General features: G+C 35.9%; 2 protein-coding genes across 5 annotated transcripts; both read right to left on the minus strand.

The window, feature by feature from the left end:
• Positions 1–1,437: 1,437 nt before the first annotated feature.
• LOC124161062 (galactokinase-like) lies at positions 1,438–25,393 on the minus strand. 4 transcript variants are annotated; one of them, XM_046537231.1, is made up of 10 exons: positions 25,295–25,391; positions 24,691–24,833; positions 24,451–24,618; positions 17,468–17,636; positions 16,426–16,555; positions 12,240–12,365; positions 11,628–11,809; positions 6,590–6,740; positions 5,699–5,834; positions 1,444–1,671 (listed from the first exon to the last, which is right to left on the minus strand). In XM_046537231.1, the coding sequence occupies exons 3-10, from the start codon at positions 24,610–24,612 to the stop codon at positions 1,549–1,551; spliced, it is 1,179 nt and encodes a 392-aa protein (XP_046393187.1). In that variant the 5' UTR covers positions 24,613–24,618; positions 24,691–24,833; positions 25,295–25,391; the 3' UTR covers positions 1,444–1,548. The 4 variants fall into 4 exon arrangements, with proteins under 4 accessions (XP_046393188.1, XP_046393187.1, XP_046393189.1 ...); XM_046537233.1 differs by lacking the exon at positions 25,295–25,391 and adding an exon at positions 25,022–25,275; XM_046537232.1 differs by lacking the exon at positions 25,295–25,391 and having other exon boundaries at positions 1,438–1,671; positions 24,691–25,006.
• LOC124161061 lies at positions 21,566–23,949 on the minus strand. The gene is made up of 2 exons (XM_046537230.1): positions 23,685–23,949; positions 21,566–23,305 (listed from the first exon to the last, which is right to left on the minus strand). Exon 2 carries the CDS (start codon positions 23,193–23,195, stop codon positions 21,903–21,905), a length of 1,293 nt encoding a protein of 430 aa, XP_046393186.1. The 5' UTR covers positions 23,196–23,305; positions 23,685–23,949; the 3' UTR covers positions 21,566–21,902.
• Positions 25,394–25,710: the final 317 nt, after the last annotated feature.

Consider the following 25,710-nt stretch of genomic DNA (forward strand, 5'->3'; position numbering starts at 1 on the left):
CTATTCTTCCCATATGCATATTGTTCCAAAGCACCTAACTTCTCCTCTATGATCTTATCAACAGTTACTGGTCAGCCTTTCGTTACTATTATTTGTTTTCAACCAGAGTTATACTATGGACCTACCTATGCAGCCTCATCAAAATTTGAAACTCATTCTCCTCTGGCAAAAGAGAAATTTTCACTGACATAATGAAGGCACACATGCCTTGTAACTTGTGTGCCTTTCAATACTTACTTTGCAGACTTGCAGCAAGTTTACTTTACTATTTGGTAGCAATGATACATTTCCATCAGCTTGTATTTCAAACTGTGCTAAGTTGGATGTATTAACCCTGGGCAATAGCTGTAAATTTTAATTTATTTTCCCTCATACCTCCCACTTGATCCCATCACAATGCAAAGTTCATGCGATATACAATGGATGTTAGACTTATTATCAAGTTATAACTAAAATTTTATTGCTAATTTAATGATGCTACTCCTAAAATTCACTCTTCCTTCATGAATAATACAAAAAAAAATTTTGCTTGCGTAGACACTAATACAGATGAGGAATCTAAATAACCTTTTCCACAGCACTTACCGCAGATCCTATCAGCTTGAAAATGGCACTTTTAGACCTCGATAATAATATTTTTTATACCTCACCAGATAACATCAAGACAAATTGAATCTATTGACTTTTAAAATTGTAAACTTGCCCGTTAGAAATTACTATAGTTTATAAACAAAGAAGCTTGAGCCTTAAGCTTCTTTGTGGAATGTTTGAGATCTAAAATAGAGGGCATATTATTCATAGAAATAGTAAGTTAAAATTAGCTCTTTTTATTCAGGTTAATATTTTAGGTCGCATGCACATTTTTTCACCTCCCCTATCAGAGGTACTTTATAAAAAAAGTAAAAATTTATACAAAAACTAGCCATTTGAATGGAGCCATTATTTCCCCAGGCACAGAAACCAGCTATGGGATGCAATTTTCCATTTTTAATAAATTCCTTATTAATACTTATGGTTTATCTTGAATCGTTGAATCGATCATTTTTTTATTTTCACCAATTACACAGTAATTCACACAGATGGTCAACATATTAAAATTAACTGCATATTGCTGTTATTTTCATTTACAAAGATGGATAATTCATACCTTATCACAACCAGGAGTATTTAAAATTTGGAATCAAAATATGGGAGATATGAAAAAAAACACTGTAAAAATACTCAAAATTACCTTTCAATTTCAAAGATGGTCAAAATAACACCTAGTATTAAAACAGTGGCGTAGCCATGAGGGGATCCGGACACCTCCCGAAATATAAAAACACAATAATTCTCCTTCATTAAAGAAAAAACATTGAGAAATCATGAATTTACTACGTGTTTCTTCAACAAATAAAGTTTTTTCGGTTATGAAAAGTGCTAAAATTAGTTTAAAACCCTCTACTTAGTACCCTGTTTTTCAACAATTTCCCCCCTTGGTTTTGGACCCCCCCCCGAACGAAATTCCTGGCTACACCACTGTATTTAAGTTGTAATCTGCACGAATATTTATTTCATCTGTGTTAGAATTCTAGCTCCAGAAGATGGATAGGCTTCATAAAATGTGGGTTTACTGCCATGATAATGACTCTGGATGTAGTTAATCAAATCATTCACAGATTGCTTTCGCACCTGGAATAAATCACAGAATATAAAAGTCAGATTACGCCATTTTCAAGTTTTATCATCAATTACCAAATTGAATGGCCCAAAAAAGTGATTAAATGAAATTCCCTCCAAGAATAGTTTCCATGAATTACTTTTATTTAGCTATTGAGAGGAGTGGCAATCACCAACTTACTTGAATACTATTCTAAACCAAATTTTAGGCTAATGTATTGCATCAATATCATAAAGTAAATAAATATTTTTATTATGAAATCAATTAGAAAGATAATGAATTTAGAAGATATTAAAGGTAGTAGGATACTTCAATTTACTTTAATAACTAACAATTATTGTGATACATCATACTGCATGCGTGGCCTCTTAGAGCCTGAAATTAAATATGTAGATAATAATGAAGACATTAAATAGTTTTCCTTTAATTCCGTAATAGTATGACTAAATTTTTATGTTTGGAATTCCAAGAGTGGATTTGAGTAACACCAGAATCTGAGCACTTAAATAAACTAACTATTTCAAGCTTTAATTTTTCCCATTAACATCCTCACATGCAAATTCCATTCCAGGGACCGATATGATCCTGTAGACAAGAAGCGGTGTTTATAAATTAAAGTGTAATGGCTGGCCAAACGGGCATAAGATTTCGGAATTAGGACTGAGAGAAGGAACATTGGTCTAGTTTTATTAATTGTGACTATATTTCTTGTTATGCTAGACATTTGTGTTATTTTAATCATTTCAGTAATTTTCACATGGAAGTTTTACACCATTTTGACAAAGACACAGATTTCTTTGAGCAATATGGAAGCACTCTACCCCAGCTAAGTTATTTTATGATTTTTTAAACATCAATCGCCACTTTTAAACCTCACTCTCCCTCCCATCTGAAAATCCCACGGCCATGCCTCCTGACCTTTACCACCAATGACTTTTGTGTGTTTTACTTCTCTCCCATTCCTTCTCTGTTCCCATCTGACTTCGTCTCCCATTCCTAACTCCTTCCCAAGGTATATATGATAAGAGTGACATTGGATGAAAGAGAAGAGGGAATAAGCATTGGTGGAATAAAAATAAGATGCATTAGATTTGCTGATGATGCGGTGGTTTTAGCCGAGGACACAGAGTCATTGCAGATATTGGCAACAGGGTTGGAGGAAGGAATGAAAACATATGGAATGAAAATAATCGTTATGAAGGCCAAAGTGAGCAATGTAGTTGGTACGAGGGTGAAGACTAAAAAGGTGAAATAGAGAACGTGAGAACCTACAGCTACTTGGGAACTTCGATAACAGAAGCCTGGAAAACTATAGGAGAAATAAAAAGAAGGATAGAAATGGCAAAAGAAGTTTTTAAGAAGAAAAGAGCTATGAAACAAGGGAGTGGTTATTAAAATTGAGGAAGAGGTTGGTGATGTGCTATGTGTGGAGTGTGTCTATATATAGATCTGAGACTTGGACGATGGGGAAGAGAGACAGGGACAGGATTGGGGCATTTGAGATGCTAGTTTGGAGGAAGATGGAGGGAATATGGTGGATGGATCGAGTAAGGAATGAGCAAGTGTTGAATAGGATAGATGGAGAAAGAACGTTGATGGTTAAAATAAATAAAAGGAAGGGTAACCGGCTGGGACATGTGATGAGAAGGAATGGCATTTTAAAGGTAGCCTTGGAGGGAACGGTGGAAGGGATCAGAAGTAGAAGGATGAAGTTTATTGACAACGTAAAAATAGGAAAATATAGAGACTTCAAAGAAATGGCCGGAGATAGGAAAGAATGGAGACAGCGTTGGTGCAAGGGTCCTGCCGACGAGCAGAACACCAGAAGATGGTGACTTTCCCCCATTCCTCCTCTATTCCCCCTCTCTCCGCCTTCATCTCCCACTCCCATCTCCTTCACATGGTATATATGGTGGAGTTTTAAAAGACTGTGTGCATCAGGTTTAACTTGACAATGGCATTACGAGTAGGGCTGTGCGAGACTCTCAACCACCCGAGAGTCTTGGCAGTTGAGACGAGACCTTCATATCTCAGCATTCTTGGGACGGGACTTTCGGCATGGCAAGAGTCTCACCAGGGTTAGGAGTCTTTACGAGACTTGAAAAGTCTCGCCCCTTAGAGACTTCTTGACACCCATTGAGACCCTCAGTCCTCACAGAAAATAAAATAATATCTATTTTAGTCTTTTTCTTAGATACATAAATTAAGTTAGAAAAAAAGATTATTTAAAAAAAAGGGTATATATTTATTTCCAAAAACAATAAAAGTTGCTATAAAAGATCAACATGGAAAATTTGAGCAAAATTGACAGGTAATAATGAAATTTATTGCCTTAATCCATATCAATAAGCATTACAAAGAGGTATATTAAAATTCTAAGCTCTCCTTTTTTGTTAATTTACAACTAAATATTTCTTTTTTAATTATATTACTGTAAAAATAAACATTGATATAACCCTTTATTTTGTTAATGCATGAAAATTATGCACTCATTTTCATTTCAAGACCTGATGATGGTTTATAAGTAAACTGAAATGCTATAAAATTCAGCATTTCAATTTTAAGACCTAAATTCCAATATTCAAATTTAAATTAAATATAGAGGTCAATAAAACAAAACAAAAACTCAAAATATTTTTCTAATCTCTTATTGAATGCTCTATTAACATCATACACCAGAAGGAAATTGTTCATCATTTTGGCACTTAAAATTTAATTTTTAAGCAGATGCAGATATTATATGTCAAAACTAGACTATAGTTTTCAAAATTTTTCTTATTTCTCTGAGGCTTTGAGGGGGAATCTATCCCCTCATCTCCCCCCACAGTCATACACACATACAAAAAAATTGAATGCAGAAGATAACTAATTAATTAAATATTTTTATCATGTGAATAAATACATGAATATCGTAAAGGATAACATAGTAAACTCTACTGTCTACTTAATGGTGCAATTCACTGGAAATTCCCACCCTGCCCTTGAGTATCAACAGTTGTCAATAAGTCTTGAAAGGGCAAGACTTCTTGAGTCTTGTCAAGACTCCTGACCCAAGTGAGACTCTCGCCACGCCGAGAGTCCCATCCCGACAATGCTGAGAGACTCATCCTGACAAAGCTTAGAAAAGAAAGCCTCGTATCGACCACCGACAGGTGACTATTGCACAGCATTAATTACAATCCAAACCTTGGTTATTTGAGCATTTTAATAATTTTGTTATTAAATTAAAACTTTTATTTCAGCATGAAGATGATTTCTCCAATAAAATCTTTTCTTAGATAGTTCTTCTGGTAGTTTTAAATAATCCCTAAGTGCTAGTTTTAATCATTTATTCCAATCACTAAGTTGGTTTCAATTAAAATATTTTTTTCAGTCAATGACTCCTCATCCATAGAATTTTTTTTTGCTTATGCATACATGAATTTTAAAAATTCTTAACGCTTTTGGCTAAATTGTTTGCTAAGACCATAATGAATCAAACTGGAAGTAACAAGTAAGAACTATGTAGCTTGGGGTCAAATGCAGGGGAAAATATTTTTCCTTCAATAGAAGTTATTTGCAACGGGAAAATTTCAGGTTCTGTAAGAAAACCAGCACTCAACAGTAATTACTTTGATATAAATCCATTTTTTATAACCTTCCCTAGCTTCTTAATTAACAATAGCTATATATTGATTCTGTAATCAAATAGTATTCCCAACAGATTGAAAGCAATTTATCCAACCAAAGATTATCAAAGTAGGTGATTGATGCCTTATAAGTTTCCCAATTACCCCACAGTTCCTTTGACAACATTAAGTAGATATACATAAAGTTATCAATAACATCCGGTAAATGAATTCGTAAACCTTAAATTAACAACATCAATTACAAAGTACAGGGCAAGTCGAGTCTTCTCATATAAAAATTATGCCAGCATTTATTTTAAGAATAAAAAACCCAAATTCTTAAAAAGGTACTTCCATGAGGTAGAATTACAATTCTAACCATTGACTGAAAACAAGTTATATGTATTCTCTATTGACCATTTATACTCACTAATGCCACACAGCAACCTCCAAACCCAGCCCCAGTCATCCGACAGCCCAGAACACAGTCATTGTTTTTCTTCCCAAATTCCATGGCTAAATCAACTAATTGGTCCACTTCTTTGCATGACACATCAAACAAATCCCTAGATAGAATCAAAAACAAAGCATTTATCAGTGGGAATAAAACAACAGCAAACATTTACCAATATTACGCACAATAATTTCATTAAGTAAGAGAGGTGATCATGTTATGTTTATCCCCACTGAAATCAACTCCATTTCTAATTATGAAATAGTATTGTAAGGAGGAAAAATTATTCCACCTATAAAAATACCTTCATTTTTTCTATAAATATGTCATTCACCTGACAATAAGCTTGAAGCCTCTTGGTTACATCCAGGAGAGTAATTATTTATTATAATCATTACCAGCAATGGTTTAGCAGATTTTTTTGCCCATTATGCCAGTCTTTTCTCAGCAAATCACTCATCTCTTTTCATTAATTTAATGTTAAAACATGATTTTCCTGAGGCAAATTCCTTGCTTGCTACTTTTTTTTATAAATTTATTTCCAAGAAGTTCTTCTCTGAAGGATTTTTTGTCATAAGAAAATGACATCTTGAGGCATGATGGCCTGATGAAGACAATCGTCAAGGGACAAGTGGATGGCAAGAATGGAAAAGGAAGACCTCGAACAAAATATATGGAACAGGTAAAGAAGAATGTGAAAGAGATGGATTACATAAGTGTGAAAAGATTAGCTGATAGGAGAATTGAGTGGAAAGCTGCATCAAACTAATCTTAGGATTGTTGACTAATGATGATGATGGTACGGTAGGTGCTTGATAATATTTTTTATTATGTCAAAGAATACCATAGTAAAACCAAGTAATTTACCTCAGGGACTCGTGGCTCTTCAGCATCAACTTTCCAAAGAAAGCATAATCTCTACTCTTTAAAGCTGCAGCTGCCTCTTCAGTTCTCATGATTTCACTAATAACATGTTGTGCACGACGAAAGACTACAGGATCCATTATTTCCTGAGCAGCTGCAAAAGAGAGAAGGGCTGTAAATGCTACTCTAAGGCACTACAAACATCCAACACCCTATAGTGAATAGGTTTTGACTTATCGCAACCTTTTTCAAATAAAATTAACTTCTGCAGCCATAGCTTAAAATCTCCCAGAATGTCAACTATTTTTTCAAATGCCTTACATGGATTGACAACTTAACTTAATTCCTGAGGAATGCTTAAGGATTAATATGAATTCATAGCACCTTAGCATCCCTTTTAAAATAAATGTTTCTTCAAACAAATATACACTATACATGTAATTAGGAGAGAATGATCAGATTCAATGCAGGATGAGGTATTCACTGAAGTGATGCAATGAAGTAAAAGTAATCGAATTACTCACAAAGATTATGTATTATGTTTTTGGTAATTTTTACATGTAATCTACTTCAAAGCTAATACGAGCAATAGTTTCATTAAAGTAATCATTAAATTATGGAAATCGGAGGTGAAAATTTGAATTCTTCACTTGCTGAAGGCCTCAAGAGGCAGTTTAACTGCATTGTTTATTACAGAGCATGGATTCTCTTTTCCTGAGAGATGAGGGGTTAGCAGAGTTGCCCCAAAGAACCTCAAAGGTACAAAAGGATATTGGAATACAGGTATAATCGTACATGCAACAGTATTCCAAAATAAGGACATGCAATTTAAGTTTCTGTGTCCTCAGCTTCTTGCATTGAGTTCCAGTTCTGAATAGTATGGATTATGTCATTCAATTTGCTGAAAGAAAGTCTGCATGACTGGAAACCATGTGGACAAGCTCCATTTTTTAAGCAGACTGCTCACCATTCAGGAGCAGAGTTAATTCCAAGAAACTGAAGAGTCATACGATTTGTGAATATGGGTAAAAATTTAAATGTTACAATGCAGCTACATTGCATGAGTCACACAATATAAAAACCACAGGCTTGTGCATTAACCTTATACAATTATCAGACAGGTTGAAGAGAGAACCCATCCCTACATGTATTAGGAGGATAATAAAATCAAGCCATGGACACCATAGTGGAGTCAGCAAGGGGGCAGCAAGCTCTAGTGGATGCATTAGACTAGTGTTGCAAGGAATATGGGATGACAATTAATAGCAAGAAGACCAAGGTTATGTGGTTTTGTAAATCATCACAAGCGAGGAATGTGAGACTCCAGATAAAAGGTGGGGAAAAACTTGAGCAAGTAGAATAATTCAACTATTAAGGCAGCACATTATGGGAAAATGGACACAGTGGTAAGGACATTAGGAAGAGAGTCGCATTAGCAAAAGATACATTCATGAACAGGATGGAGCTTATGAAAGGATTTTTATTCATGAGTTTAATGAAAAGGTTAGTGAAGAGTCCGATCTGGAGTGTAGCACTTTATGGTGCGGAAATGTGGACACTAAGGAAGGAGGATGAGAGAAGACTGGAGGAATTTGAGAAGTGGGTGTGGTGAAGAATGGAGAAGGTGAAGTGGATGGAGAGGAGGAGAAAAGACGAAATGGTGGGTAAGGAGAGACAGCTTTTAGATGAGATATGGAGGAGACAAAAGGTATGGATGAAACGAGTACTTATCGGGGAGGGTATTGCCGGCCTCGGTGGCGGTGGGGTAAAGTCCTCGCCTGCCAATCCGTAGGTCGTGGGTTCGAATCCCGCCTGGGTAGGTGATCCCTATCCAGGGCATGGATGTTTGTGTTGTACCTACTTGTTAATATTGGAAACCCTCTTTGTAAAAGGCCGTCATGTGCTGTTTAAGTGGAAGTTGACAATAAATAAATAAATAAGTATGTTGAAATTAAAGTGCTGGTTTGTATGTAAGTACTCTCTGTTTGATAAATTATTGACTGCAAATGCATCATTTACATTAACCAAATTAAAATAACTTGTAGTTGCAATCCTACATATTACTTTTTCAAAGAGTAATTTGTAATTGTGATACAAATTAGGCAAGTGTAATGAGCCTGATTACATTTTTTAATACTTTTTTCTGTCATGGTTCCAAATTAATTCTCCCAAAAGTGGTTCAAAATCATGCCTGTTAAGGACTGCAGCCAGAGAATTTTTGGCAAACAAGGACCAGAGGAAGTGAAACCTACCATGGCAATATATTGCTGAAACCCACATAAAGTGTTACAAAGAAATTGCTTTTTCAAGGTCTGTTTAAACTTAAGTGTGCTTCTTAGTTTTTCTATCACTAGACACAGTTATCATGTTGACTGCTGTTATAAAATTGACATATATAAAAATAAAAATTAGTTTTAGTATGGATAATGGCTTCAAAATGGCATGGAGAGCCTGGTACATATCACATAGTTTCAATCATTTCTATTTACAATTTACATCATCATGATCAATGTGCTACCCGATGGGAAAGATCAACATTATAAACGGACATCCTATACATTCTATTTGCTAATGACCTTTAGCTTTTCTAAATTTTTCTTTAGTTGACTGAAATAATTCTCAAGTCATCTCAGGGTATTTTAAAGGATTATATGTGCTACATTTTCCTGCGAAATAATCAGCTAAGAAGGAAAATTTAATGGAAATGCATTTTAAATTTGTTTTCTCAATATTTGAAAAATCATTCATCAAAACCATTTTGCAAAATCAAATTATTCATCAATGGATTACTGATGTGATGAGGGGGAGAATTCATTTTGTATTCTTGATATAATTTTCTATTGGTGTTGCATTTTGCGAGTTGAACATTTTATTTGAATAAATAGTGGCATAATATTCAATGTATTTCAAATGTCTGGAAATTTTGTCCGGGTATCTGCATTCGGGATGCAAGTGTATGCATAAATTTATATAGGTTTGTACCTTGTTTTTTCCATTTGTATTTATTTTTTTCATTTTTTATACTTGCATTTACTGAGCCTTGTTGTCGTATTTTTTTTGTAGTTCTGTCAAATTGATTTTTCCTGAATTGTTGCATACTTGTTACACATATCATGGGTCAAAAAGGCCCATGAAAATAAATAAATTGAAATTGAATTGAACACCCACTACAGGAACATTTTGAAATTACACCAAAGAGAAGTAAATAGAGGGAGGATGCAAAAATACAATATAAGATGGATGAAAGTTTGCAATATTTAACAAAGGGTGCAATTAGTGGAATTACAAAATATGACTTCTCACGGAATCAAGGGTAGTGGACTTGGCAGACTGACTACAGTGCAACCTCGATATAACGACACCCCACGGTGCACTAATAAACACTCGCTATAGCGAATTGTCGCTTTACCGGAGGTGGAGCAAATAATAGCCAATATACCTGTTGCGAACAGATATACAGGGACAGGAGTGGTGCGGCGAAAGATAAACATCTATCCTATAAACGTAAGCATAAATCCAGACGAAAGGCGATGTTTTCTACATCACTAATTTTCCTTACTCAAACAACGACTAACTATTCAAACAGTTTATAAGCGCCGCACTGAATAAAAATCATGCAAAGCATATTTTTGTCAATCATTATGCCAATGCACAATCGACGAAGCCATTTTTCTACGCACTTAATTAGTTCATTTACGTGATCATTCTATTATTTTGGTATTCCACTGAAAATTCAAAAATTACCTGATAAAACAGTATCGCGGTTATTAATTGCCTCAAATGTTTCCATTGATGTATGTTTATTGTTTCTGTACGTTAAGCGGCAGTGAAGTGAAATAACGCATTACATTTGTTTCTACTGGCGAATACCGTGGAAGGTTGTATAACGTTCCCGCCTTAGAAGACTTTTTCTATCAGATAATGTAATATCTTCATCATCTATGGTAAAAAGTTTGCTAAGCTTGAAAATGATGTGATTACAATTGCCGTTGTTGAAAAAAAGTTTCTTTTTGAGTGTTACGCTCGCGATGTATTTGAAATAATACACCGAGTTTACCGCGGCATTGCAAACGAGAGTTAGTTGTTCTGTGAGTTCTTCCAGCGGCCACCAGGGGATGCTCGGCTACCCACGTGACAAAAGAGAGCGCCAGTACGAATCCGACCACTGACGCGAATAGTTTACCCTTGTAAATTCGCAACGGAGATAAATACATTCATCCGGACAATTCACGCTGAGTATCATTGCTTCGTACATCCTACTTTATCGCTAAGGCACACTACCTACCTTTAGAGGTATCATTGCAAGAAATACCTCATACTGCAAGGGTTTTGTCGGGGAGCTGTATGTAAAAAAGTTCCTTAGCCCCTTTCTCAGAAGTTACCGCAGATTTGAGTGGGCAAAACCACCCGAACAAAGGTCCTTATAACTCTTCATCGTCTGCATTCCTTGGGCACTTTTGTTTTTTTAATTTTGCAGAGCGAATAGGAAGATAAATTAATTTCGACACTCTCATATTACTCCTTTATTTTTATTTTCTCGCTTAGACGTGTTTGGTGTTTTTTGGCCATGGTGGCTGCCATCAAATGCTTTCTATTCACGCAACTCACGGCCGTGCGGGTATGCTGCCGACTGCTTTCTGCCGCCCGAGGAACAAAAGAAGATGAAGCATTCGCGAATACTAATGCCACAATATTTTCACCAAAATTAACTACTTATTTATCGAACGACAGTTTACCATATAAATTTGAGACTAAGCACTCCATTACCTTCATTTCTAACAGATCGCTAGCAATTGCAGAGGTTAAGGAGTCATGATGAAAGTCTTCCGGCGGTGAAACCCTCGCTATGGCGAGAGCCAACACCAAAAGGGTCTCGTAAAAACGAAATTTTCAACACGCTTTTTATAGGGTCAATTGGCGGTGCATCGGCTATCTCTCGTTATATCGGGTGTGTCGCTATAGCCCGTACTCGCTTTAACGAGGTTCCACTGTATATTGTACCATGGAAAGCACTGAGCCACAATAAAATCCAGGGACTTACACAGAAGTTCCACGAATGTGGTGTCACGTAGTGACTTTTTCTTCAGAACTTTGCAAGCATCTTCACACTGCTGACGGCGAATTGGATATTCACTGCTGGACAGCTGATGCCGAATGTTTGAATTAATAACACATATTGAGAGACTAGGGTCATCCATTGGTACCAACTCGTGGTCAAGAGATCTATCAAGAAATAAAAAAATAATCCCTAAGTAGAAAATAAATATATGAGATTATGGATAAACATAGTCATTAAGATTAAGTACAAGTCCTAAAAAATGCATCTTGCTTGAGGTTGCATCATGGACCTAAGCCTATTAAGATAGGTATGTAGATACTACCTAACAGATAAATGAATTTGTCTTTGGCAAAGAATGAGACTTAAGATAAAGTTTAATGCTATGCCTTTAAAACAGAAATAATTGTTTCATTTGACTTAAAGTTCTTAGCATCTCTATTCAGGCAACAAATATTAATTTTATAATTTTTATGTTATAATTTCTATAGCTCACAAACAAATAATTGATAGATTTCCATTAGGGCCAATATGATGCATAAAAAACAGAAATATTCAGATTTCATCAGTTCTATTCTCCCATTAATATTTAATCACCTGCAGTCAATTAGAAGAGCATGCCCTTTGCTTCCAAAAAGGGAAGCAAATTGATCCATAATTCCACAAGGCACATTTGCAAATTGATGCTCAGCTTTCTGGCATATTAATGCCTTTTCAACCTCCCTAAAAAGAAGGAATTAAATGAATTAAAAAAAAAAAATCCATGAGAAATGAGCTTCTGAAGAAATTTTGCTACCCTCTAGAGTGGAGAGCCAATCACAATTGGTGAGCACCAAATATATATTTTGACGATTTAAAGAAAATCAACCAGGATCCACATAAAAGAATTATGGCCAAAAAATTTGTAGAGGAATAAGATTAAAATCTAGCAAACAATATACATGTTTCCAATCGGGTTAGGGTCTGCACATAGTAGGCCACCACTGGGAGATTTTCCCAACATATTCATGGCTAATGATCCCAGTGCAAGTAAATTTCCCGTACACGAGGGCTGTTTGAAAAGTATCGAACCTTCTGTCCTCCCAGGTAAATGATTGAAGCGCTGGCGGCAAAGCTTAGTGGGGATGTGGAGGGGACTGATATGCAAGCACATGCACTGTTTCGTGCAATAACAAAGCTTCAGTCGTCGGCAGTCAGCCTAGTAATGTAGACGTCTCTGTTGTGCTCAGCAGTTTTTATCAAGTTATAAAATGACAGAAAAACTTGAGCAGCATTACTGCATTAAATTTTTCCAAAAGCTTGGCGACTTGCAAGTGGAAACAATTGGCAAGATTCAACAGTCTGTTGGGGAGTCTGCCATGAGCAGAACTCGAATAAAAGAGTGGTACAATCGATTTAAAATGGCCAAACGTCAGTAGAAAGTGAATCACATTCAGGCACGTCAAGTCAAGGTCATGTTGACAGTCTTCTTTGACTTCAGTGGAATGGTGCATCATGAGTACGCACAAAAAATACTATTTTGAGTTACCATCACAAAAGAATACTATCTTGAGGTTCTTCGTTGCCTACGTGACCCTGTACGGCAAAAACGATTGAATCTGTGAGTAACAAGAACTGGGCAGCTCCATCGCGACAATGCATCTGCCCATTATGCACATCTAATTCAGAGTTTTCTCGCTAAAAACAACACTCCTTCGGTTCGCCAAGTTCTTTGGCTCCTTACGACTTCTGGCTATTTCCTTAGCTGAAAATACCACTGAAGGAACTCGATTTAAAAAATAATGAGGCATTAAATAGAATATGACAGCCGAGCTAAACAGCATTCCAAAAAATACCTTCCAGAAATGTTTTGAACAGTGGCAAAAGTGCTAGGAGAAGTGTGTACATCACCAAGGAGACTACTTTGAAGGGGATTAAACGTTTGTAGTTCTATTTCAATAAATTCAGTTTTAATTAATTAAAGTCCGATACTTTCTGAACAGCCTTCGTATGTACACCTCCTCCTTTCCCAAGGTGGTCCCTGATTGGTTCATATTTTTGTTGGCTTTCCCACCTTTTTTATGGTCGGGTTCCAACTGCTTTCAGTTAGGTTCCAGTGAAGACCCTAACCTGGTTGGAAACCAAAGAAGAATCCATTCAAGTCATTCACCATGAAAAACTCTTCTTCAAACATCATGCATATTTAAAAAATTCCTCTTTATCAAGGTGGGAAGAAAAGAATGGCCTTCAAACTCTAACAATGCAGTACCTGTTTTCATAAGGGCGTCATGTTATTTGGAGAAACAATGGCTACATTCTTCGTAGCCCAAGCCTGTACAGGTATCCCTTGCTTAAATCTAAACATAAGTTCCTAAACAGAGCTGCGTTAAGTGAACTTTGTATTAAGCAAGTGGTGTCTTTAGTGCTCAATTGGATAACTTTTCTAGGGCTATTTTGACTATAGCTGCCTAATTCCCAAAATCAATTTTCTATCTCTTTTCATGGAAAACTCAAATTATTACTGAAAAAAATCATCATTGATACATTACCTAATGTCTACAATATGTCATACAAATAATATAAATGTAATACAAATAGGTAATCTAATGTCACACAAATAATACTACTCTTTGTAAATTTTTTGCCGACATTTATCCATGTTATTTCTAAGCAGGCTTAACAAGCGTGGAAAGTGTTGCATGCCCTTATAGTCAGTTAACTCTGTGTTAAAGAGCATATTTTTCAGTTTTGAATTCATGAATTATCATACCGTCATGCACTTCCACACAGTTGATATACCACGGTGATCATTTTTCTAATTGATTATAACTTTAGACAGACAATTGATCCATGAATTTACTAAGGTGAATGATGTTCTTTCTTTCTTTCTTTTTATGCTTTTCCCTTGTATACAAAAAGGTGACATCAGAAATTTGACTGGCTCTATTGCTGAGGAAAATTAGGAAGACTGCTTGAACTAAGTGTGCAATCTCTGAGACCCATTGGTGTAACAGAGGAAACCATGTAGAAAGAATTCGTATTACGCATGGAATACCTGTATGGCTAATTAGTTTTGCAAAAATAACATTCAGTGCTTACCTTAAAGTAGTGCTTCTAGGGAAACTGACTATATCCTACTTTTCTCATATAATGTTTCTCACTTAGTACATATTGAGCCCTAAGGCTGTTTTGGACCTGTGAGGGTAGAGTTCATTCCAGACTAAGCCACAGGTTTAAGAAACTCATCCTTAAAAGTAGGGGAGGCAGCATTTCCCAAGGAGCCCTTCGATTAATTGCCTAATGCTGTAATCACTGGGCCACCAGTCACCATCCTCGTGAATTAATGTAGGCATTGTGACTCTAAAATTACTGCACTTCACTCCATTCATAAAAACTTAGGATTCATAATGGCCATAATTTATTCCCAATTGATAAAAATACAGTTAGCCGGTGGCGTAGCGAGGGGGGGGGGTTTCGGGGGATAACCCCCCCCCCCCCCCCGGAGCTCAGGGAAAATTTTAAGTTTAATCCATTTTACTTCATTTGATTAACATACTTACCGTATTTCTCCAAAAATAGTCCCCCCCCCCTAATTTTGAGGCTTCAGTTTCGGGAAAAGTTAAAGAAATGCATTTGACTATAGTCCCCCCCCTTTACTTTTACCATGGGCATTTTTGGAAAAAAAGGGGGAACTATATTCAGACATATACGGTGTAGAAGAGTGTAAGGATTAATAAAATATCCCTCAGAAAGCCTTAAAACTCACCATTTTGAACCATTCATCATAAAAGATTTCTGGGGGAGGGCCCCGCACTTCCCGCTTATCCCGGCGGCTATACCACACACCCCAGGTCTAGTTGCACCTAAAACCCCCCTACCCTTAATTCCTAGCTGTGCCCCTGCAGTTAGCTACCATTAAATTCTCATGTAAATAACTGCTGGAATAAATTCATCCGGATATACGCATAACACAAGAACCTCATCAGAAAACATGTTGATGGCTGAGAAATGTTGATACAGCCTTTTTTCACATTGCAGGGTATCAACCAGTTTAGCATCACCAACTTATTGTTAGACATAGGGCTAGAAGCTAATATCATTCTTTTCAGTTTTTTTGGACAGTTATAGGGTCTTCTCTTAGACCTAATATAGTACATATGTACCTATCTACTTCCTTAGTAGGTGTTCAGGAATTGGAAGTGACAATAGGAAAGCAATTTGGTAAATATTGAATGAAGATATATGTCAATAATTTATAAGGCTGCCTAGGACAGAAAAAGTTATGTTGGAAGCATAAATTAGGAGGAGCTTGATCTTGTTTATGAATAGAGGTGGTCTAGTTTTAGCTCTACCAACATGCTATTCCTAAAACTTCTATCCAGCATATACTCTGATGCTTCCAAGGGCGTACCCAGGATCATAACTAGGGGGGGGGGGGGCGAAGCCATGGTCTGTGGGTGGTGGCAAAGCAAGTTGTGACATAAGTTTATGAGATTATTTCCTTGAAAAAATAGTTTTATTTTAGTTACTTATCTTATACTAATACATAAATATCATTTTTCGTGCGTTTAAAGAAAATTTGTAGAATGCTTTTGTTTCAATTCAGTACTGATTTTGCTTAAAGACTTTTACGATTTTTGCTTCTGGGGGGGGGGGGGGGGGGGGGGCAGCTGACCCCCCCTCCCCTCGCTGGGTACGCCCATGGATGTTTCATTTAGACTTGAAAAGTTAGAGATGACATTGATAAATCATGATATAATCAAGCTTATGAAATTATGGAACTATATTCAAAGCAAAACATTACTTTTTTGCTTGAATTCCAGTAAGTGCTTCCAGGAATGTGTATGTTGACATCTCGAGTGCAGCACTACTAGAAAGCCCACCACCAATAGGAACAGAGGACACAAAGACCGCATTAAAACCAGGGACAGTGCCTGTAAAAGGTCAAAATATCCTCAAAACTCATTTAATTCTTAAATATTCCTTCTCCTTCTTCATTAGCATACACCAAATAATTCATTTTCTGTATTACAGTAAAACCTCTTTACATCGTAATGGAGGGGACCAAAATTTTATTTATTTATTTATTTGCAATAAACCCAAAAACAGTACATGAGACCTTTTACATTGGATTTTTAAACAAATGAAAATTGCCCAAATTTTTAAACAAATTTGGGCAATTTAATGTATGGAAGTTCACTACAATATAGAGGTTTTAATGATAGGCACCATTTTTTCATATCCTTCGGAAATGAAAGGTACTAATGTATTTTAAACCATTATATTTATGTGTTTAAATAAACATGCATGCATTAGTGAACATATATTTATTATTTAATAATAACAGAAAGCGAGCACTATTGCGTGATTTTTACCATGATTCGAGAGAAAACAATGTGATCTCTCTTAATTCAACAGTCACTTAAAATTATTAGGATAGTTGGATCCTTTTTTCTAATTTACTGTTAAGTATGCTATCATAAGGAACAAAATGGTCATAACTAATGGTTAACATGAATATTACAGTATACTACAGGTGTATAAGAAAAAAGAATTCTCCCAGAAAACCCAGAAAAACTAAGAAAAAAGAAAACCCAGAATGACAACTTGAGTAGCTGAGTATGCAGAGCTTCAACTAAAGAGCACACAAAAAATCAGCCTACTCTTGTTGGGACCATTAGTAGCCTAGTGTGTGACCAGCCTTAATTGGAATGGCCAACTCACACTGTAATACGACTTTACAACTCATTCCTTCCACCTTAACTAATCTTCTTGTCCTACGTTATGATGATAATATGTACTTATCCTAAATAATTAAATGAATCTCCAACAAGAGAAATATTTACCTGGAAAGAACTTAATGACTCCTTTCACATAATTTGCCCATAGTGGCTCCCCTGGTACAACTGATTTTAAGTTAATTTCAACCTTCGATTGATCATCACAGGTAGTGATAACACAGCATTTATCAGAGTTATTTCGACTTCCAACCACAACAGTCATCATTGGGAGAGCCTGAAAATAATTTCCAAGTGGATATGAAAGTACATATGAGCATTAAATGTCCAATTTTTTTTGGAATTAATAATCCAGACGAGGTCTCATCAGCTTTTGGTTGTATATTAATTATTTTCATAAGTTGACTCTTCACTGACTGTAAACTGTGATTACTATTAAAAATAGTTCGGCCAAAATGCCAAGGATGAGTGAATTGACATCAGCAAGGTGTTTGCATCTGTTAGCAATTAATTGCATCTGGTGTGGAGGAATATTCCATGGATTATGGCCATCATCATGGGCTATTTTTGTGGGAGATATTGCAATGTCTCCAGTGATAGCGCAACTTCTATGGATTGACCGATACTTACTGGTGTCCACAGTGGAGGCACAGAGCGGGCGAACTGTTGGCAGCGTGCGACACCAGCAGTTTGGCGGAAGTTTTCCTGAACGAACGCTATCGTTTCGTAAGATAGTTTTGATTAATAAAAGTTATTGCATAAAAAATTATTTCATAACTTGTATAATGTCACTCAGTTGATATCTTAATCATAAATAGGAAACATGAAATATGTGTGCTTCCTCTGTCTCACCCATTGACCAATCATGGATCAGCCAATGAAATTTCGTCTCCTCATTTCGAAAGTTTTGATCGTTATGAAAACATCTACTAACTGTGGACCAGTTAGATCTTGTGCTCTCGCGATGTATGGTTTTAGGCGTTGTTTGTACATGGTTGTTGACAGGGCTGGGCAGTATTTCAAATACAAGTATTTTAAAATACGTATTTGAAATACATTTGTATTTTGTGCTTGGTATTTCAAATACACGGCCTGAATGTATCTTGTATTTCAAATACAAATTTTTGGTATTTTACTATTCTAAAATACAAAATACATTTGTAAAATACTTTTGAAGTAGCTTTGTAACACTATGCATTAAAACATTTACTGAAGCATGCAAAGAATTTGGCTGTTCTCTTTCCACTCCATTGAATTTCGACGGTAATTATGAGCTTATTCTATTATCTTAAGAGTATACACAAGAATGTAATAATGATCATCTCTTTAAAATTTATATCCTGCAAATGATTTTGAAGCTGAAAATGTAGATTTCCATTGCTTGGAGCCTCGAGCAATAGATTGTGAGAAAGACGGAGAGGGTTCAGAAATGGACTATAGGAACGCTGGCATAATTCTACCCCACCATATGAGGTGTGCGAGTCATACCTTAAATTTACTGGTGACAACTGATTTACAAAATGCTCTTAAGGGTTCGTCTGTCAATAGAATACATTATCCAGCTCTTGCAAAGTGCTCCACATTATGGAATGTATCGTGTCGACCAAAATCTTCAGAAGTCATTCAGGGTATATTATAGGATATCAGTTATTATATCCTTGCCCCACGAGGTGGAATTCACTGTACGACTCAATTAGTCAATTAATGAAGCACAAAGACAGGTTGAATAAAGTGTTTGAGAAACTCAATTTAAGCAATTCATTCAAAGAAGTAGAAATTGAATATTTAGAGGAATTCATCGTCATGATGAAGCCAATCGCCACTGCCTTAGATTACCTTCAGGGCCAGAAAGCCTGTTACTATGGACAATTACTACCCACACTGATGTCTCTGCGTATCAGGTTGCAACATTTGATGGAAAATAATTTGCGTCACACAAATGGAATAGTAACAGCATTGGTGAAAAGCTTGCATGATAGATTTGAATTATTTTTCAGTTTGTCTCCTCTAGTGAATGAGGCTATTTTAGCTGCTTGCTTTCATCCTAGTTTCAAGTTGCGGTGGCTTCCTGACCATATTTCAAACTATGAACGAAAGCGCATTCAAAATCCATGTATAAATTCTTTAGAGTCTTACATTCGACTTCTTTGTGCTATCAAATACTAGTGAGAAAAAGCAACAGTCCCACATTGAGTTGGAAGTGATCAGCTATTTCAATGACAAGAACAAATCGCTGTCGAGTTTACAAAATTATCTGAATATTAATAAAATGTTCATCAGATTTAATACAAGCCTATGCTCATCTTCACCAGTGGAAAGACTATTTTCACTTGCTGGTTTATCCATTCCCTTGTGAGGGCATCTCTGTCAGACAAACTTTTTGAAAAACTTGTATTCCTCAAGGGGAATAATTCATTCATAGAGAGCAACATTTGATAATTTTTACATTGAAAAATCTCAAATGTATATGTGTATGTTAGAACTTTTATGTTTTTTTATGTGTTAGAACTTTTTTAAAGATGTCTTAGTTTCCTTACAAGTGTATTTTGTATTTTAAAAAGTATTTAAAATACTATTTTGTATTTTGTATTTCAAATACCGAAGTCCAAGGTATTTGGTATTTTGCATTTCAAATACATTTTGTGCAGTATTTTGTATTTCAAATACTCCTCGGCCTGTATTTTGCCCAGCCCTGGTTGTTGATTCTAATCTAGTTTAATTCTCTCTACATCAAGTTTTTAAGCCTGCGTGTGGTGTGTGAAGTGGTTGACAACGTCATATTATCAAAAAGTGATCATCTAAAGTAGTCACGTATATTCAGCCCATTAACGCTTGTATGGTGATCTTGATTTTGCTTATGAATTTGTGTGTTTCAACAATCAATAATCTTACATTCAGTGCAGTGAAGTGGCCACTGGTAAAAGAATTTTCTTTGTGGTGTACCTATCCCGTAATTTGTGATGACACTGAGGAATTATAGTTTGCTGTGTGTGTATGGGTGCGAGGACTTATGCGTACACAAGTGAGGCATGGAGAGATGCTAGTCAGGCTATCGCCATCCTGTGTTTAGTATTTATGTATTTACTAATTCAAATCATTGTACTTGGCCGCTGAGTGACTTTTTTATGTTAATTTTTATAAAATAAATTTCTATTGTTTAGTTGACTAAGAGCTTAGTTTCATGCCATTATTGATTATTCATTTCGCTATACATCCATCCCAACTCTGCATCCCTTTTCTTCCATATCCTTCTCTCTTCAAGGTTCTTCCATTTTTCTATGGTGTGCATTTTCAATCTCTCGGATACTATTCCACTAGTGTCTGATATTCTCTCCTCATAGTCCCCTTCGGAGCTTCTACATTCCATTTCCTCATCTTTCTAATCTGCATAAGACTTTTGAATGTTTTGCTGCATTTCATAAGCACAAGGTTGTGATCAGAATCCACATCTGCTGCAGGGAAGCTGCAGGACAATCCAGATCATGACTTATCAGGCCATGATAAATTTTGAAGGAGTTAGTGCTTAGCGGTGAGGGGATGTTGAAAATGGTGTTGGAGGGTAGAATGTTGGGGAAACGAGGGAGGGGAAGGAAAAGAATAGGATTTTTAGATAGATTGAAAGAGAGTAGGCCTTACAGTGAATTAAAGAAGGCAGTGCTGGAAGGAAAGGGAGGCTCCCAGATCACCTCTTTAGTACTCCATGGAAACCTACCTTAATCGGTAGAATACTATAATAATAATTTCATATATCAACATTTTCCTGACTTTACACTGTGACTGATACAAAAAATGGTTCCATCACGGAGGCATGGCACTATCTTTCAAGTCCAACATCACCTGTCTACCACTTCCACAATTTCCAACAAAATCTCCAAATAAATTCATCAAATTTATATCATGATTTAATGCATCTCATTAATTCATGATACCATCATCATTAAATATAAGCTCTAAAAAAATTCAACAACATTATTTTCAGAAATATACACTTTTGGAAACATTTTTATGCTATTAAGGTAAAACCACCAGTAGTTGACACCTTAAGGATTTGTATGTCTGTTTGTTAACATTACTTAAACCGAATTCACTGTAGGGGAAACTTAAAGTTACTGATAGCTGTACAAAGTATTCCTCTATCGTACTGTCACAAGAATAACATTAATAAAATGAATGTGAATTATTATTTTTTTTTTTTTTGTTAACGGGCACAGGTCTAGTAGTTGACACCAAGCGAAAACAAGAATATTTAGTAGTTGACACATTTTATTTTCAGTAGTTGACACACTTTATAAAACTCTTTATTTCAATACACTCTTTATTTATTGACACTCTTTAGTAGTTTACATATGTTTTAAATGAGAAAAGGTTTAATAAATGAATTTTTGCCTACTTTGTATGAATACAGGGATGAAATGAATGATAAAAGTTGTAGAAAAATACAAAAATTGAATGTTAACGTATTACATAACTTAGGCTCATTCTCTAGTTAATTAAGTTAAAAAAAATGAATATAAATTGTGCTAAGCTATCAGAATGCAAGAAGTTAATCCCATAAAAATTCAAGTTCCGGGACTGAGTAAACATTTCTCGTGGTACTCATTTTTAAAGGCTCGTCAATGTGGTATAATACAGTTTCCCATTCGTAGTCCAATTTATCCTCTTTTTCTGGCCATTTCCAGAGTCTCCCAGATTTTTTCATAGCTGTAATAGTAGCAGCTGTTTCACAAACATCAGTTATAACCCCCGGAAATAACTCTTCTTCATAAGAAAAAACTACATACTCCCCTACTTTCCTCTCTACTGGTTTCTTTAGGTTTTTCTCATGTATGTTTTCCTCATCGCTCTCATCTTTAAAATCACTGTCACTGTATGATGGCACCTCTTCTATGCCAGAGTTAGAGCTGTCTTTGTAATGAAGCACCCGCTTTGCAGTCCTTTTCTTATGCTGCCGAACTTTATCTTGTTTCGCTCTTTCCTTTTCATCTTTTTTCCTTTGTCTCTCGGCAGCACGTTCCAGTTTTCTTTTTTCTAATTCTTCCTTTTTTGCCAACTTCTTTCTAAAATAATCTTGACACAGCTGTCCTGAGACAATGGCAGGCATTTTCTCCTTCATTGATCGTTTTTGTTTTGGTTCATTCTTGTCTTTCTGGAAAAAAAAGTGTCTTTTGAATGGGCTGGGGATTTCTGCAGATACTTTAGAAGTTCCAGCTTGACAAAGATCAGTATGATTAATACTATCTCTAGCAGGCTTATCGATACAAGTAAGGTTGTTCGTTCCAGATGGCATATTGTAATCATCAGTGGTATGATAAGTGGACTCATCGATAGCACTAGGAGTGAGTGTTGCAGATGACAGGTCCCCATCCACAATGCTTAGATTGTCTGGCTCATTAGTAGCACCAGATGCATTTAACAAATTACTTTCCAGTTCTAATTTTGTCTTCTGCCACAGTTCAAAGAGTGAAATATCTTTTTCCTCCAACTCTTTATTTGTATCCCTGTTACAAAATATTTTGAGCTTGCTTTCTGGAATACTCTCATTGAGAAATCGAAGTCCTTCTTTTAAAAATTGTCCACGTTCTTTGGCTTTTGTGACTTGATTATCACCTTCAATGTTTAATGGGAGAGTGATAGCTTCTGGGTTCCATGGAAACAATCCACATTTTCTAAAACCATTTTCCAGGATAGTCACTTGTAGCACATTGTCTATAACTTCTTTCAAAAGTTTTGGAAATTCTTTCTTCTTTAAGACTGGAGCCTCCAAATTGGGTAACCTCCATTCATGTACTTTCTTCTTCCAGTGCTCTCTAAGAGTCCTGAAAACCGAAACATCCATCGGTTGCAAGACATGCGTCGCATTTGGGTACAGTGCAATGAGAATGATGCCACAGCTGCTTCCATTACCTCTTGAGTATAATTTCTAAAATTTCCCTTTGTTGGAGGCATCTGAAAATGAAAGAGGGAGTAATTCAGAAGTTGACACATTGTAACTCCAATAGTTGACACCCCCTGTCAACTATTGGATACAATACTTTGAAAATGTTTTAGAGGTTATAATACACAGTTCAACAATGTAAGCAGTTAAATAACACTCAAATAAAGCATAATTATTAAATTATATTACTCCTGAGTAGTTGACACACGGTGTCAACCACTCAATACTATGTCATCTAAAGTTTCAGTGGTTGACATGATGCCAAACAGCCATTTTTTTTTAATTTACAGGTTATTTTGAAAACTGTTTGTATACTTTAGAGTCTAAAACAAAGTATTAAACATCTCCTTAATCAAAATTATAATTGGTGTTTAAATTTTCAATGCTTACCTTTTAGCTTGTTCTTAGCAAACTCCACAACGAAATCACATTAATCAATTGAAAAACATGGGCTGTTGTCATCAGATGATTGTGGTTAGACTGCTGTTAAAGATGGCGGTACAGTAGTTCACATACACACCACTAGAGAGCTACACTACACAGACAGAAAAATATTAATCATCTGGCACCTTTATTCCTCTTGTTATTGTATTTTTTTATTATAAGTGTCAACTACTAGTGCAGTGTCAACTACTGGTGGTTTTACCTTAATGTCAATTTATCTGAGTACTGTAATCCTACTGTTGTCATTGGGTGAAGTACATATATTAACCCTACAGGTTACCACTGAGTGCATTTAGTCAATCAATCCACCAAATGCGTAGTTACAGATGCAATAAATGTATACTTTATATGCATAAGAACAGGATTATAATTATAACCATGTTAACATGGTTGGTGACAAACAAAAAGTCTTGAACATATAAATCCGCAAAACAATAAATCCCATACAATGAAAATAAGATTCTTCCTTTGCTATAGTACCTACAGTACATTAAAGTCAGTTTTACCAGAATTATGAGGAAGACTGAAGATAATCACAGCCTTGACATGTAAAGCAGTAGGAATTGTAGTCTAGTAGCCCAATTACCGACGAGTCGATCAGTTATTACGAGTTTAGCAAGAGTTAGTACAAATAAAACTGTTGCGAATCCATTCCATCAAAACATCGTTTAACATAAAAAAATAAAAGTCGCAATTAAATGTAGGTACTCACTATAGGCAAAACATATCCTTCACAATAATCAACATGTTCTCCAATCAAATTTACTCTTCCGGGGGCGCAAGCTGCTACGACTGGAAGACTTCCGAATTCATCCTTGTGTATTTCATTCGCCAGCTTGAGCAAATCCTCCAAAGAAGCAAAGGATGCTGCCATCGTATTCTATCAAAAATATAGGGTCAACAGTAAGAATAAAAAGAGCAATTACCGACGCAGTAAACAATATGTACACACCTAATGCTAACTCTTCCAAAGGACGGAGCTCGCGGAGGAGAAAATTGGCATCAAAGATCCCAAGCACTAATTATGAAGACGTTACAACAGAGGTTGTGGTAACCGCTGATACATTTCGCTGAAACCAGATGATTACCCAGAACCTATATATGAATGCAATAGAGAATAGAAATTTATAATTTTTCGTGCAGTGCGGTAAACTGGCTATTTTTGTTGTCGTAGGGACAGTTGTATACAAGATACAGCATTTCAAAGAGGAAAACACTATGAGAAGAACGCCACCCCTCGGCCACTTGAGGCCGAGACGACTTAATCAGATAAGGAAGTTTACCTATTTTCTCGATTAAGAATAATTGCTTCATAGCGGGCGGATAAGCTCCGATTAGCGAACGCAAGGTTACCTCTCCGCTTCATTCAATCGCTAAGATTTCAACCATTATCAAAGTTAAGAATCATGCTAAAACTATTATTAACTATAGCACGACATTACGATACAGCTTGTCGTCGTTAATCACGATGAGATACGAAAATGATGGTTACAAAAGGTTATATTCCAATCATAAAAATTTTCAAAACTTGATACATTAAAATATATATAGATTACCACAGTTACTTCCTTATAAAAGTCTTATCAACAACTTCTAATCCCTTGTCAAATTTGCCACCTCCTCTACCTGCGCCTGGCTAATGTCTATTCACGCAGTTCCTTCTCGAACCGCTTATTAGCGCCAGGATTGCATATTAAATTCAAAAGAGTTTTAAACTTTTGTTTCAATGTTAATCATTGTCGATTGAACGCTTATACGTTTGATTAAAATTTTTAAGTAACTTCGTTGAATCGCAATATGCTAAACTTTACATCATGATCGAATAAATGGTTCTTCGAGCGCTAATCGCGCTCGGTTGAATGCAATGGTGTCTACCAAAACACTAGAGCTAAGAGAAAACAACATATCTCTGAAAAAGCGTTCAGTTCCTTTTGAAGATTTTGCTCTTGTTACTTCGTATATGATCGTTGAT

Source organism: Ischnura elegans, chromosome 6, assembly GCF_921293095.1.
Source record: "Ischnura elegans chromosome 6, ioIscEleg1.1, whole genome shotgun sequence".
NCBI lineage: Eukaryota > Metazoa > Arthropoda > Insecta > Odonata > Coenagrionidae > Ischnura > Ischnura elegans.

Bases quoted from the DNA above. Each gene is read 5' to 3' on its own strand.
- LOC124161061 (XM_046537230.1), bottom strand. From the start codon at position 23,195: ATGGATGTTTCGGTTTTCAGGACTCTTAGAGAGCACTGGAAGAAGAAA.
- LOC124161062 (XM_046537232.1), bottom strand. From the start codon at position 24,612: ATGGCAGCATCCTTTGCTTCTTTGGAGGATTTGCTCAAGCTGGCGAAT. The intron at 12,366-16,425 runs GTAATGTTTTGC...CCTTCTTTTTAG, and splicing joins ACTGGAATTCAAGCAAAAAA to GGAGGTTGAAAAGGCATTAA. The intron at 5,835-6,589 runs GTAAATTACTTG...GATTCTATCTAG, and splicing joins AAGAGCCACGAGTCCCTGAG to GGATTTGTTTGATGTGTCAT.